Genomic DNA, 15,281 nt, shown 5'->3' on the forward strand with positions numbered 1-15,281 from the left:
CACCGAGTGACTCTCTGGGCCCTGTGAGTGACAGGCAGAGGACTGGCCCGCTGCTGTAGGTAAGCCAAGGCCAAAATGGGATTCTTATCCTGCGGACCTACGGGCACGTGTGTTCACAGGTAATGAAGCCCTCGGTCAGAAAGCGTTTCCACTGACAGGGGAGGTGAGAATGTGATACGACTCGGATAATAGGTGTTACAATGTATGCATCGACCTGTGGACCTAATCATTTACAGTGCTTAATAATTACCTCTCTCTCTCATGGTTGTCATGATCATCAAAGCACTTAGTTTATTTCCTGTCCTCTATACAACAATTTCTTTTTTTATTCTAGGAGGGTTAGAGCACTTGGTGAATATGCATATGTATACACATCTTTAAGCATAAATTTTTCTAGGGTTTTTTTTTTTTTTTAAGTTAGAGGAGGAGAAGCAGAGAGACAGACTCTCACATGCACCCTGACCAGGATCCACCCAGCAAGCCCCTACCAGGTGATGCTCTGCCCGGCTAGGCTGCAGCTCTGTTGCTCAGCAATTGAGCTATTTTCGTGTCTGAGGCTGAGGCCATGGAGCCATCCTCAGTGCCTGGGACCAATTTGCTTGAACCAATTGAGCCATGACTTCAGGAGGGGAAAAGAGAGACAGAGAGAGATGGATGGGGGTGAAGAAGCAGATGGTCACTTCTCCTGTGTGTCCTGACCAAGAATCGAACCCAGGACTTTCATATGCTGGGCTGACGCTCTACCACTGAGCCAACCGGCCAGGGCCTCTAGAGCTTTGACTTTATCATCCTCCACAGGATGAGCCAGCCAACAAGCAGGAAAACTGGGCTGTTGCTGGTCCTAGTCACTGTTGCTATGTAATTACCATCCAAGTCCAGACCTCGGGTCACATCGTGAGCTCTGATTGCCTCGGAGGGCTCTGTGCACGGACCGATGGTTGGAGGGACTCTTCCGAACAGAAGGCGTACAGGCGGCATCTTCCTGATCCTGGTGAATTAACAGCCGAAGGAGGAGAGACAGGCTCTCGTGCGGAAGATGCACCTGTCGATTCACAGACGGCGTTTGCATTCAGCGTGCAGGGAGTGAGCAGGGGGAGCAGCGGCGTCCGAGGTCACAACACGGGAGCACGGGAGCTGGGACGAGCGTGCGGTTTGAGAGCGCAAGGGGCGCCCGGGGTTCTGAACCTCTTCCAGCTGAGCTCCTCCGCGTGTGTAGAGTTCATGCCTCACTTCGCCTCGATGCTCGCTCCTTCGGGGCTCGGGACGGGCCGCGGTGACAAGAGTGACGTGAGTGAAGTAGTAAGCCGTCAGTGGCAGTGGCCGTGCCAGTGTCATCCCGAGAGGTCCCTGGCGGACAGCAGCTACATTCGCCAATAATGGGATTTGTCTGTCCCCGATCCCTCCCTGTGCAGAAAGGGGTGGACTGTTTTGTTCTTCAGGAAACAAGTGTCACTTAAACACGTGAGCCGGGATGACAGAGGAGTCCAGGCACGGGGGTGTGAGCCAGACCCTCGCGGCTCAGCGGGCCCTCGCCCGGCGATTAGGGAACCAAGGCACTCCTTAGAGACCTGCGCCTGGCGAGCTGGCTCAGCACTCAGGAACCTGGCGTGCGAGCTCCGAGCTGGCGTCTGCCTCTCGAGCAGAAAATCGTCGCTGCCTCTTAACCTGTCTGAGGTCACGGGTTCCTCGCGCTGGAGGTGAAGCCCTTGGAGACTGTCTTCACTCCTGGCCTTGGCATTTCTTCTGCACTCACACGCCTTCCGTTGACCACAGGTGCGCAAGGGTGCACCCTGCTAGATCATGCCCTTGAACTGTTTCCTCTGGATGATCTGAGAAGGGAAACCGTGTTTTCAGCTCAAGAAAAGAGGCCGCTTAGGACAGCAGAAGGTTTCCTGACCACTCCCAGACCTCAGTCTTCCCGTCTGTGAAGTAGGGAGAACAGCACCTGCTTGTTGAGAGTAAATGAGATAACCTGTGTAAAGCACGTAGCGCAGTGCCTGGAAGGTGACAAGCTCGGTGACTGCAGATGCTGTTCCCTTGTTCTCATTAACACATCTCCTGGCACCAGGATTCTGTCGTCCGGGCAACTCACAGTGCGTGCTTGGGACATCAGTCAACCAATGAGTGAAGGTATCTTTTTTTTCTTTCTTCTTTTTGGTATTTTTCTGAAGTGAGAAGCGGGGTGGCAAAGAGACAGACTCCCACATGTGCCCGACCAGGATCCACCCAGCACGCCCACCAGGGGGCGATGCTCTGTCCATCTGGGGCGTCGCTCTGTTGCAACCAGAGCCATTCTAGCACCTGAGGCAGAGGCCACAGAGCCATCCTCAGCGCCCGGGCCAACTTTGCTCCAATGGAGCCTTGGCTGTGGAAGGGGAAGAGAGAGACAGAGAGGAAGGAGAGGGGGAGGGGTGGAGAAGCAGATGGGCGCTTCTCCTGTGTGCACTGACGGAGAATTGAACCCGGGACTTCTGCACTCAGGGCCAACGCTCTACCACTGAGCCAGCCAGCCAGGGCTGAGTGAAGGTATCTTAAAACAAAAATCAAAATAGCAAACCCAGAGAACAGCAGAAGTAGGAGACATCTCCCCAAATAAAACTCATGGACGCATATGATCTTAGCTGGGGATTATTCATTCATAGAAGAGGAAAAATTTAAGTTCAAAAATGGTCAATGGCACGTTCAGTAAAAACGGAGTTGTTCCTAGACCCTTGCTTAGAATTATTTATTCTAAACTGATTTGCTTTCGGGTCCTTCCCTCATTAAAAAAGAAAAGGAAAGAAAAGAAAGAAGAAAAGTCTCTATTCCTGTCCATTCTGGCGGTCGGTTAATCAGGGGAGCAGATTTTGATTATGTGAAATAAAGGATTGTCCCTCCTGTGACCCCGTAGTTCTCATCTCTCATCTCATGGACGTCACTCCGTCAAGCTCACCAGCCACTGACCAGGACGTCTTCCTGTTTTCTGGGGGCAGCACCTGGAGGCTCCACCCTCAGCATCTATTCACAGCCCTGGGGCATCCTTTCCAAACACCTGGCGGCGTTTGCTTTCTATATAATTGGGTTTTCCAATGCTGTTTTAAATCCTCTCTTTAAAGAGGAGATTGTAGCAGGGGCTATTGGGAGGAAGACCCGTCAAGTTGTCTCCCGTGAGAAAGTGTCGCGGAATCCCCGTCTGTGACTTGAATCTGAGGGGAGCACACCGTGTGGGGGTGTCGCCCCCAGCCTGGAAGGCCGTCCTGTGCGTGTGTGCAGAAGGGGAACTCATCCTGGTTCTTTTATTGTTCTGCTTGCTCTTGATTTGTCGTTTCTGTTGCGATCGGCTAGACTGGTTTTGTTTTGATTTGGTTGAGCGCAGATGAAGGTCTGGGGCAGGGGTCCCCAAACTTTTTACACAGGGGGCCAGTTCCCTGTCCCTCAGACCATTGGAGGGCCGCCACATACAGTGCTCCTCTCACTGACCACCAATGAAAGAGGTGCCCCTTCCGGAAGTGCGGCGGGGGGGGGCGGTGGATAAATGGCCTCAGGGGGCCGCATGCGGGGACCGTAGTTTGGGGACGCCTGGTCTGGGGTGTGGCCTGACTCAGAATCCCATTCTGTAGGCTCAGGTCTGAGGTGTCTGGGGGCTCAGGCTCGCTCTTCATGTGGCGTTCTCGTTCTCTGGCGCTGTCTATGAAGGTGACGGGGGAACCCGTGTGAGCCCCCCCCCCCCAGCTCCCCGGGTGTGCAGGCAGCGTGGGGAGTTTATGAACTGTCTCCGCTCAGCAGAGCCCTGCTGTTCCTTCCCGGTGGAAACTGCAGCAGAAGGAGGGATTTGGAAACAAACCAGCAGCCGTCCTTATTTTAAAGACGCGCCACACAGGTGCCGTGGCGTCAGCGGTATGCACGTCGGCATTCTTCATCGTCATCGTGTATCGGGGATGAGCTTTTCCGAAATGTCTGCTGGTTTCAAAATGAGGTTTCGGACCTCTTTATCAACATAAGGACCCGTTCAGCAAATTTATTTATTTATTCTGATGGAGGTAAAGATACGAATCTAGGTAATCGTAGATTAAGTAGGAAAAAAAGACACAAAAGCGGTATGTGTGGAACATCTTTACAATAGGACAAAACACAAGTGAAAAAACTCTGAACCGAAGAGACAAGGAAGTGATACCACAATAAAAAGAGAGGTTTAAGCCAGAGAGCGAGAGAGCAAATAGGGTTTGTTTGTGTGGGGGAGGGTTGTCTCTTCGATTAACTTTCCTGAATTTCCTAGATTTCCCATACAAAGTGATACAATGTATCACTTTGATTAAAGGGAATGGGGGGGGGGGGTAGTCTGACCAACTTTACATTAGCCAAGATTTTCCCGCTTTGCACTCAGCTGAGGAAATGCCGCTTCCTCCAGGCGGAGGGGAGGGAGGAGCCCTTCCGAAAGAGGTGACTTCAGAGCAGACCTCACCTCTGGGTGCCCCCTGCCCGGCTCTGCGCCCCCCCCCCCCGCCCCCGGGGAAGCGTCTTCACATAATGAGCGTTTTCATCTCTCAGATGAAGAATGACCCCCCTGCTCCCCCCCCCCGCCACCCCAATCTGAGCCTGCCAGCTGACTGAGGTTGACCCGTCAGCGCTTAAGAGAAAAATAAAGCTGAACACCCCTGTGGGCTTCCCCCTCCAGGATTCTCCGGGCTCCCCCGAGCACCAGCCCCCAGACCTTGTCGTTTCTCTTGTCTCCGCTGTGCAGACCCAACCCGGGTGACGGTGCCTCCCTCCAGCATGGACGTCACCGTCGGGGAGAGCATCGTTCTCACCTGCCAGGTGACGCACGACCACTCGCTGGACATCGCGTTCACCTGGTCGTTCAACGGACGCCTGATCGACTTCGACCGAGACGGGGACCACTTTGAGCGTGTCGGCGGGGTAAGTATTCACGCCGGGCCGTCCCCGGGGAAGCCGTGGGCCACTGGCTCAGTGCAGCCTGTCTCAGTGGGAAAGAGAGGCCGCGGGATTTCTCCGACAGTCTTGTTCACGCGCCTGACTCACGGAAAACCCTTGGTTCCTCCCGGCTCCGTTTGGCCTGATACATTCAGCGTCCCCTATGGAGCAACCCCGTCTGGCGGGCATCCCCTCGACTTCCTCCTTCGCCGTCCTGCAGGTCAGTGGTTCCTGACCGTGTGTGCAGGAGCAGGCCGAGGCTCAGGGGGTCCTGGGGGCGGCCAGGGGCCGCGCAGCCTCTCGGGGGCGGCACAACTCAGCTTCAGACTGCGAACCCGCGCTCCGTGCCCCGACCTTGCCGTCGGCCACCACGGAACCTCACTAAGACACTGGCGTGAGGACGATTGGCGGGTGGGTACGTCCTGTGATTTCAGGGCCATCTTTCTGGAATCTGCAAGTGTGACCGGATGATGTGTTATATCTCCTGGTGACTGGCCTTCACGTGGTGGAATTTAACGGAACGAAAGGCCCTACGTTTCATTACAGCATGGAAGAGATCCTGGCGCTCACGCCCAGAAGAGGTTCAGTGTGCACACAATTCGGGTCTATCAGGGTCGCTCCCCCAAAACACGTTTTTCTGCCTGAACACAGCCCCGTGGCGCCCCCAAAACGCCCTCTGCCTGCCCTGCTCACGGAGGGTCCGCCCCAGGGCCGTGGAATGGAAAAAACGGGGCTGTGGTGTGAAAAGCCATCCCCACCCACCAGGCTGCGGTCGGGGTCCGCCCTGTCCACCTCCTCTTACCCACACCCCTCGGCTGAGAGTAGATGGACTGAGGCTGCCAGAGCTGTCCACACGGTGGGCTGACGGAGGGCCCGTTCTCCGCTCAAGCGTGGGACCGGCCCGGTCACCTTCTCCCTGCCTTTCGCAAGGGGTGTCCCTCTGTCACATCCCAGGACACCCACGGTGATGTCATCAACAGTGTTCTCAGGGCTCCCGGGCATCATATGTGACCGGTATCCCGTGTTCAGTGCACAGGAGAGAATCAATTCATTGCATCAGGGATGTTCGGGTCATTGAGGTTCTCTCGTGGAACCCCGCTTGAGGACGGCTGAGTGCCGTTGCCGTGGCAGCCGTTCTGGACCTCTCGGACGTCGTCCAGCCTGACAGCCTTGACCGAGGGAGAGAGACGGTCACGATGGCATGAGGACACTGAGGATGGTTACTCCCTGCGGGTCTGGAAAAGCACCTCGCTCAGTGCCTACCACCTCAGAGAGACCCGAGGACCTTCCATGGTTGTGTGGACTGAAAGGCAACACTGATGCTAATGGCGGCAAAGTATACAATGAAAAAATAAAATGAAAAGAACCTTTGAGCCCTGGCCAGTTGGCTCAGTGGTAGAGCGTCGGCCCGGCGTATGGAAGTCCCAGGTTCAATTCCCGGCCAGGACACACAGGAGAAGTGCCCATCTGCTTCTCCACCCCTCCCCCTCCCCTTCCTCTCTGTCTCTCTCTTCCCCTCCTGCAGCCAAGGCTCTATTGGAGCAAAGTTGGCCCGGGTGCTGAGGATGGCTCCATGGCCTCTGCCTCAGGTACTAGAATGGCTCTGGTCACAACAGAGCAACGCCCCAGATGGGCAGAACATCGCCCTCTAGTGAACATGCCGGGTGGATACTGGTCGGGCGCATGCGGGAGTCTGTCTGACTGCCTCCCCACTTCCCACTTCAGAAAAATACAAAAAGAAAAAGAAATTATTAAGTAAGAATCTTTGTAATTTAAGCAGAGTAATTTGATTTCCTACTAAAACCAATGTCTCAGGCATAAGAAATGATTTTAAAATGTGACCTTCAAAATGGCCTGGGCACCATCCAATCAGAACACGCCCTGCCAAGCAGACCGAGGCTGGGTGGGGGGTCAGCCACTGCGAGGCAGGTGGAGCCAGATGACGCTAAGGACCCTGTGTAGAGACCTCGGTCTGTAGAAACGCATCCTCACAAAAGATGTTGGTGTCAGAGTGAGAACAGCCCTCAGCGTGAGAGCCACCGGGATCACCTGTGTGCGCCGAGTTAGGACTGGACAGTTGAGAGGGCGCAATCCTGAAGGCACCCGTCCCACAGTCCTGCTCCCGGGTCAGCGGGGTGGAGACCCTGCGTGCCCCGGCCCCTCTGGGCAGCTTCTTTGGCGTTCATGTGTCACTGTCCCTCAGTGGCCCCCGTGTGTTCTCACCGGGAACAGAAGAGACCACAGTGGGGACACACCCAGCCGGGGTCTGCTCTCAGGCTGGGACGTTATTAGGGATCTCAATGAGACTGGGTCAGGGTGACTCCCGAGGGGAGAGAAAGCTGTCGTGGGCTCCGTGTCTGAGACCCCTCAGTCCAGTGTCTCTCCCGGCTTCAGTCTGACTTTAAAATCAGAAATCTGGTCAGAGTGAGTAAGTAGACAGAGCACCCCGTGAATCACGCAGTCACAGCGTGCTGTTGACGGGTTGCCGTGCTCTGAAACCTCCGGCCACCGCTGTCCGCGCCACGCAAGCCCTCGGTCAGCAGAGTGAGTTATTGGGATAGTGGAGTCGTCCCCTTAAAACCCATGTGGCTCCACCCTCCTTCACAACCGTGAACTGAAGTCCCAGCCAGGAAGTGTCTCGGCTAAGGAAGGACTCGTCGTGACAATCAGTGCCTCCTGTTTCCAGGTGACTAATCCTTCATCAGCCGCTCCCCCAGACATCGGCTCCGTGATCCTCCCAGGAACCCCGGGAAATCGGGCAGCCATGATTATTCTATTTCACGAGCAACTGTAAGTCTCAGTCAGTAAATAGTCGAGTCCGGAGGAGAAAGCCAGGGTTGTAAATAAAAGAGATTTTGGGGAGGAAAAATAAAACAAAAAACAAAAAAAACCCACACTTCTCTTCTTGAATTAGATTTAATGTCTTTGACGTGATTGATCATGGTCATCAATAATGCCAGTTTAAATCAAGCCTGTGCTTCACAGTTTTAGGAAGGTTCTTACACACACACTTACACACACTTACACACACACACTTACACACACACATTTACATACACACACTTATACACACGCTTACACACATTTACACACACTTACATTTACACACACACTTACACACACACACTTACACACATTTACACACACTTACACACACACACTTACACACACATTTACACACACACTTACACACACACACTTACACACACATTTACACACACTTACACACACATACTTACACACACACTTACACACACTTACACACACATACACACACACTTACACACACATACACACACTTACACACATTTACACACACTTACACACATACACACACACACTTACACATACATTTACACACACACACACAGGCTCGGTGGTTCTTGCAGCCCCTCAGTAGGCAGAGTGTCCTCCCTTCTCCCCTCAGTGGTCTTCAGGCCCAGACGGAGACACAGCAGGAGGGCACACACAGCAAGGGCCAGTCCAGGACAGGGAGCCCCAGACCTCTGTCCACTCTGGGTTTCCCCTCACTCTGACCCTGTGCCTCCCCGTGTCCTGGGGGAATAAGTGATGTGTCTTCGCCCTGGAACAGAGAGGAAACTGCGTGCACCGTCCGTCATTGGCGGTCAGTCTTTCTGGACGGTGAGGTGGCCCCTTAAAGGGAAGACAAGGGACTGAGCTCAATGTCACCCATCATCCGAGAGATGCAAATGAGCCACCATGCGGTATCACCTCGCACCTGTCTGAATGGCTCTCATCAGAACATCAGCCAACAAGTGCTGGCGAGGGTGTGGAGAAAAGGGGACCCCCCTGCACCGCTGGTGGGAATGCAGACTGGTGCAGCCACTGTGGAGAACAGTATGGAGATTCCTCAAACATGTAAAAGATGGAGCTGATACACAACGGAGCGATTCCACTTCTGGGAATATATTCGAAGAAACCCAAAACACGAATTTGAAAGAAAATATGGACCCCTTGCTCATTGCAGTGCTGTCTGCAACAGCCAAGACCTGGAAACAGCCGAGTGCCCGAGTGCCCATCAGTGGACGAGTGGATAAAAAAGCTGTGGTTTGTTTACACAGTGGAGTGCTATGCGGTTGTACAAAAAGAAGGAAATCTTATATTTTACGGCAGCATGGACAAACCTAGAGGATATTATGCTCATTAAAATACGTCAGACGTCGTTAAGACAAGTACCACATGGTTTCACTTACCTGTGGGGTCTAAAGAACAGGACACATGACCCGACAAAACAGACACAGCCTCCTGGACACAGAGAACAGGCCGATGGTGGCAGGGGGGAGGGAGCTGGGAGACTGGGTGACGCAGGTGAAGAGACGGATCAGGACAGATCGGCAGTTACACAGCAGTCCCGGGGGTGTAGAGTGCAGCGTAGGGAACAGACTCAATAACATGACAATGACTGGGAACGGCGGCAGGTGGGCCCTGGCAATATCGCGGGCGGGGGTGCGGGGGGGGGGGGCTCTTTGTAAAAGTATCTGATTGTCTGGTCACGACGCTGCATGCCTGAAACTAATACAAAGCACTGTGGACTGTCAACTGTCGTTGAAGGAACAAATAAATAAGCAGAAGAGGGACTGAGACCACGTGGGTTGCCACCCTGGCTCGGCCCCATACCGGCATGGTGACTTTGGGCGAGTCCTGTCACCTTGTCCCTCACCTGTGACAGAAGTACAGCGAGAGGACCCGGGTCACGGGGCCGTGAGCTCACACAGGGAAAGCACCAGGCAGAGCTTCAGCAGATGCCAGCCCTGTGGTAAATGCCACCAAGCACTGTCCCATATTGCTGTCACCTGGAAGAACAGCAGCAATTAGGGTCTACAGTTTGGGGTGTGAAAACCCTAAGTTACCTCGTCATCCATGGTGTGTGGGGGGGGGGTAGAAAGAAGCGTGTCTCCCCAAATCTGACCCATAAGGTGCATGCTCTTGCTGACACTGCTGTTCTCCAAGCTTTCGATGAAGCGAGCGTGACACCCACCTCCAGGGGGGGGCAGCAGTGTTCTTCAGTGAATACCCCCTTTGTGACGGCCTGTGGGGTCCTTGCCTCACGTTTATGAAAAGCACCACGCCGGCGACCGACCTCTGGGCCACGTGGGGGCGTTCCTTCCAGAGGGCTGGTCATCCTGGTCACCTGCTCGTCCACCCTGCATGCATGCGACACGTGGGGGCGTTCTGTCCTGGGGGCTGGTTGTCCTGGTCACCTGCTCGTCCACCCTGCATGCACGCAACACATGGGGGCATTCCGTCCTGGGGGGCTGGTTGTCCTGGTCACCTGCTCGTCCATCCTGCATGCACATGACACGTGGGGGCGTTCCGTCCTGGGGGGCTGGTCGTCATGGTCACCTGCTCGTCCATCCTGCATGCACATGATACATGGGAGCCTTCCGTCCTGGGGGGCTGGTCATCCTGGTCACCTGCTCGTCCACCCTGCATGCACATGATACATGGGAGCCTTCCGTCCTGGGGGCTGGTCGTCCTGGTCACCTGCTTGTCCACCCTGCATGCACGCAACACGTGGGGTCGTTCCATCCTGGGGAGCTGGTCATCCTGGTCACCTGCTCATCCACCCTGCATGCACTCAACACACGGGGGCATTCCATCCTGGGGGGCTGGTCATCCTGGTCACCTGCTCATCCACCCTGCATGCACTCAACACGTGGGGGCATTCCATCCTGGGGGGCTGGTCATCCTGGTCACCTGCTTGTCCATCCTGCATGCATGCGACACGTGGGGGCGTTCCGTCCTGGGGGGCTGGTCGTCCTGGTCACCTGCTCGTCCACCCTGAATGCACGTGACATGTGGGAGCCTTTCGTCCTGAGGGCTGGTCGTCCTGGTCACCTGCTTGTCCATCCTGTATGCACGCAACATGTGGGGGCGTTCCATCCAGGGGCTGGTCGTCCTAGTCACCTGCTCGTCCACCCTGCATGCACTCAACACATGGGGTCGTTCCATCCTGGGGGGCTGGTCATCCTGGTCACCTGCTCATCCACCCTGCATGCACTCAACACGTGGGGGCATTCCATCCTGGGGGGCTGGTCATCCTGGTCACCTGCTCGTCCACCCTGCATGCACATGACACATGGGGGCGTTCCATCCTGGGGGGCTGGTCATCCTGGTCACCTGCTTGTCCACCCTGCATGCATGCGACACGTGGGGGCGTTCCGTCCTGGGGGACTGGTCGTCCTGGTCACCTGCTTGTCCACCCTGAATGCACGTGACACGTGGGAGCCTTTCGTCCTGAGGGCTAGTCGTCCTGGTCACCTGCTTGTCCATCCTGTATGCACGCAACATGTGGGGGCGTTCCATCCTGGGGGGCTGGTCATCCTGGTCACCTGCTCATCCACCCTGCATGCACTCAACACATGGGAGCCTTCCATCCTGGGGGCTGGTCGTCCTGGTCACCTGCTCGTCCACCCTGCATGCACGCAACACGTGGGAGCCTTCCGTCCTGGGAGCTGGTCATCCTGGTCACCTGCTTGTCCATCCTGTATGCACGCAACACGTGGGAGCCTTCCGTCCTGGGGGCTGGTCGTCCTGGTCACCTGCTTGTCCACCCTGCATGCACACGACACGTGGGGGTGTTCCGTCCTGGGGAGCTGGTCGTCCTGGTCACCTGCTCATCCACCCTGCATACACGCGACACTTGGACAAGAAGTGGGTTCTGTTCCCCAGCGTGTGATGCAGGCGTTCCCCGGAGAACCTGCTCGTCAGCTTCCTCTCCTCGAGACCTGGGAGCGCTCCGGTCGCTGGTTCTAAAGGGGAGACCCTTCCGGATACAGGGTTCTGAAGCATGGGGTTGGGGGGGGTGCCAGTCAGGGGCGTGTCTGAGGAGACCCCGGGATGAAGTCAGCAGCCACCTTACCTACGTCACAGGCTTCGAACACAGTGGCACGTGTGTCCCAGAGCCCTGGAGACGCCCGACCGCATGCCAGGGCTTGTCCCAGGTGCATTCCGGACGTGTGGGGCATTCCCATCGCCACCTGGGGCTGGCCCCCTCTTTTAACAGGCTCTGGCTTACGTCCCGAACCTCCCCGTCAGCCCGTGTGAAAGACATCCGTCCATCGTCATGGGGTCCTTCAGGGAGCGCGCAGGACGAGGGCCCATGAAAACCTAACGGTGGCCGCCGCCCCTCCTTTCTCAGCAGGACTCGGCCGGGGACCTGATGATCCGGAACATCCAGCTGCAGCACGCCGGGAAGTACGTCTGCTCCGTCCAGACCAGCGTGGACCGGCTGTCTGTGGCCGCCGACCTGATCGTCAGAGGTATGGGGGGGGGGGGAAGCGGGGGCGGGGTTTGTCCTGGAGACAGTGTTCCCAGGTCCATGCCTGCCCAGAGCTCAGAAACCCTCGGTGGTGGTAGAATTGTGGGGGGAGGACGGAGCCAGGCAGAAGCTCCACTCGGCCAGTGGCGGTCAGCGGTCTCCGGAAGCTCTGTGCCTCCGCCTCTCGTAGGAGAGCGTCCCAAAGGGCAGCGCAAATCCGGCGACTTGGCTCTGAAAGTCACCCCCGGGAGGGGCCCCACTGAGCGCTTCCCGGGTGGAGAGGACCCAGGACCCAGGCTGACCTCAGAGGCGTGGAAGCCGGAGGCTGAAGGGGGATCAGGCTGGGCTTTTCTTCTTTCAGCTTTCCCGGGAGCTGACCCAAACGGGGTTCCAGGCCAGGGCTGCAGGGGCCGGGGCGGGGGGGGGGGGGCTGGTGTGACAGCATCACCAGTCCCCCCCCCCAGTTTCCTCTTCTTTCTCTCAAGGTAGCGGTCCCTAAAATACAGGTTTAGAGGGGAAGGTCTCCTGGCTGCCTGGGACAGAGCCCACCTTTGGGGGACTTGCTTGGCCTGACGTCAGCCGCGGGCTGTGAACCCCGTTTCTCAGCCACCGCGGTGAACTGCACGCCAAGCCCCCCACCCCCAACCAGCTTGTAAGGGAGCAGGATGTGGGCTTTTAAGAAATATATTTATTTTTTAGATTAAATGTAACCTCTTCATGAACGGTGGACACACCGGCGTGCGCAGGGGTTTTCTGACCTGTGGAAAGAGAAGCCGTTCAAATGTCAACCTAAGTTCTTGCTAGCGCCCCCTTCGCCTGACCCTGGCTCTGGGTGTCTGAGGCTCCTGGGGCCGGCAGCGCTTGGGGTGCGAGGAACTACAATTGGGGGCCTTTCGGACGCACAGAGGATGGATTACCGAGAGCCACGAAGCGTGTTGCTCGCTCCCCTGGGCTCAGCGTCGGGGGGTGTGGGTGTTAGCAAACTTCAACTGTCAAGAGAAGTTCAAGACAAGTGGCTTTTGCATCCTGTCTGCTTTGGTTCCCCTGTAAATTGCCTAAAAGAGACAAAAACAAAAGAAACATCTCAGTAACGGTACAGATAAGGGCGAGATGAGGGACAACGCTTTGACCTGGACGGAGCCGGTCGCAGAGTAACATCGGGGAACGGGTTTTATTTCTGTTTCAACATCACCAAAGCTGGTCCACGCTCCCCTAGGGAGCAAAAGAATTCTGTCAGTGAAAACTTATCCTCTGTTTAATTAGGATAATGTGCAGATCAGCAGTTTAAACACCCATGAATTACACTAGTAAATATTTAGATCGGCCCTATCCGAAGCTTTTTAAACGATACTGTATATACTTCACTTCACAGAAAGTAACAGGAAGTGCCCGGAGGAGTCTGCAAACAGTCTGAGGGAACAGCCGGCTCAGCAGTTAATCAGGCCCGTAAATTAATAGGCCACGTTTTAAACCACAATCTTTTCATGTTTGTCCTCCCGGGCTCTGCCTTGTGGCCTTTCTGCCTATTCCGACGAGGTGGGGGGGCCGGGAGGGGCCGGGAGGGGGCCAGACAAGCATCTCTGCCCGGTAGGAGGTGTGCATATTTGAGAGAAGACCCCTGGAGGCTCCGCTCCAGCTTCCTGGGCCCTCAGACATTTCTTGACTCTCTAGGCGGCTTAGTGGCAGCTGAGAGGGCGCCCCCTTCCCGAGAAGGACACAGAGGCAGAGTGGGGTGACCCCTGTGCCTGTGACCGAAACGTCAGCGAGCCCCTGGCCTTGTGAACGGTCTGGGGGAGGACAGACGTTTGCTCACTGGGCGCGTTTGGAAAGAGGAAGCCCACCCCCCCACCCCCCCAGACAAAGCTGGTAAAAGCTCCATTTACGTAAGGCCTTGTTCCGAACTGGCAGCAGGGAAGGGGGGGGCGGGGAAGGGGGGGCTCACAGAGCTCAGGGAGCCTGGAAGTCCCGTCTCATCTCCAGCAGCCAAGGTCAGGCCTCCCCGCGTGGGCTCAGGGGCTCCCTGTCCGTGTTGCCCGTGGAGAGTGGTCTGAGGGAGACACTTCCCTGCTCCCGCTGCTCCGGTTTGAAAGGCCATCGAAGGAGCAGTCACGGGGTGCGGGGGGTGGGGGGTGGGGGGACACAGAGGCAAACTTTAACTGTGAAGGCAGCGAGAAGAAAGAAGGGGTCCGCATCTTCTGGACTCTCTCTGGTTAACGAGGCCAAAGGTGTCCCCAAGTGTATCGAGGTGGCATGACACTGACCTGCTAAAATGTCACCGTGGAAAACTAATTCCACCACAGACTTCCAGATCTTTCGTTGAGGAGTCGGGGGGGGGGGGGGATGGCGGGGGGGGGGGGATATATATAGTCTCACCTCTCACCTGTGGGTCTATAGTAAAAGTGATTTAATCTGTGAAGGAGGACAGAGAAATTTAGGGCATCGTGTAGGGGACGCAGGAGGGGATCCCAGAACGAAGCCTGGCCGAAGGGGACCGCCAGCAGCTCTTGACCACCCGCCCATGACAGGCCCTGCAGCACCCCAGCGGCACCCCGGAGGGCTAGCCCGGAACACAAACCCCCCAGCACCCCAGGAACATTTCCTGTGCCCGTCCCATGGGCGGCACGGCCCTCACTGTGTCTTCCCTTCCCCTTCTGTGTCCCCCTTCCCTCTGGAGGTGGCAGTGTGCCCGCTGAGAGGTGAGTGCACTTACCTGCCCGGTGAGAGCCTCCCGTGTCTGCCTGGCGGCCGCCTGGGTCTCTACTCCAGCTGCCGGAGTTTCACGTGTGCCTGCCGGCCACTTCCCACCCGCCTGTGCCTTCGACCTCCGGGCCCTCCACGAAGACGGACATCCTCCCGTGTCGTGTCCATGATGTCAAGCGCGTGGGCAGAAACGCTGCCCACCAGGGGGGGGGGATGAACAGGAAAACACAGCCCCCCTGCAGAGACCGCAGGGCAGGGTCCGTCTGGGCCCTGCAGCTGGTGTTGAAATTGCTGTGGGGGGGCCCTCCCACCCGGGACCTGAGCGCGGACCGTCTTCACAGCCGTCCCCTCTCACATAAGCGTCAGCTTGCCTGTGTGATGGGGGTGG

The 15,281-nt window shown here is 56.5% G+C and overlaps 1 protein-coding gene across 5 annotated transcripts in view; it reads left to right on the forward strand.

The window, feature by feature from the left end:
• LOC136382110 (contactin-4) overlaps positions 1-15,281 on the forward strand; it is an 813,951-nt gene that overhangs the window by 760,502 nt on the left and 38,168 nt on the right. For 4 of the 5 annotated variants that reach the window (XM_066351018.1, XM_066351020.1, XM_066351019.1 and 1 more), the window contains 2 exons: positions 4,721-4,896; positions 12,074-12,194. In XM_066351018.1, coding sequence (XP_066207115.1) covers positions 4,721-4,896; positions 12,074-12,194 — 297 coding nt within the window. The remainder of the gene's footprint in view (positions 1-4,720; positions 4,897-12,073; positions 12,195-15,281) is intronic. The other variant, XM_066351022.1, reaches the window with a different exon arrangement.

Source organism: Saccopteryx leptura, chromosome 10 (assembly GCF_036850995.1).
Source record: "Saccopteryx leptura isolate mSacLep1 chromosome 10, mSacLep1_pri_phased_curated, whole genome shotgun sequence".
Classification (NCBI taxonomy): domain Eukaryota; kingdom Metazoa; phylum Chordata; class Mammalia; order Chiroptera; family Emballonuridae; genus Saccopteryx; species Saccopteryx leptura.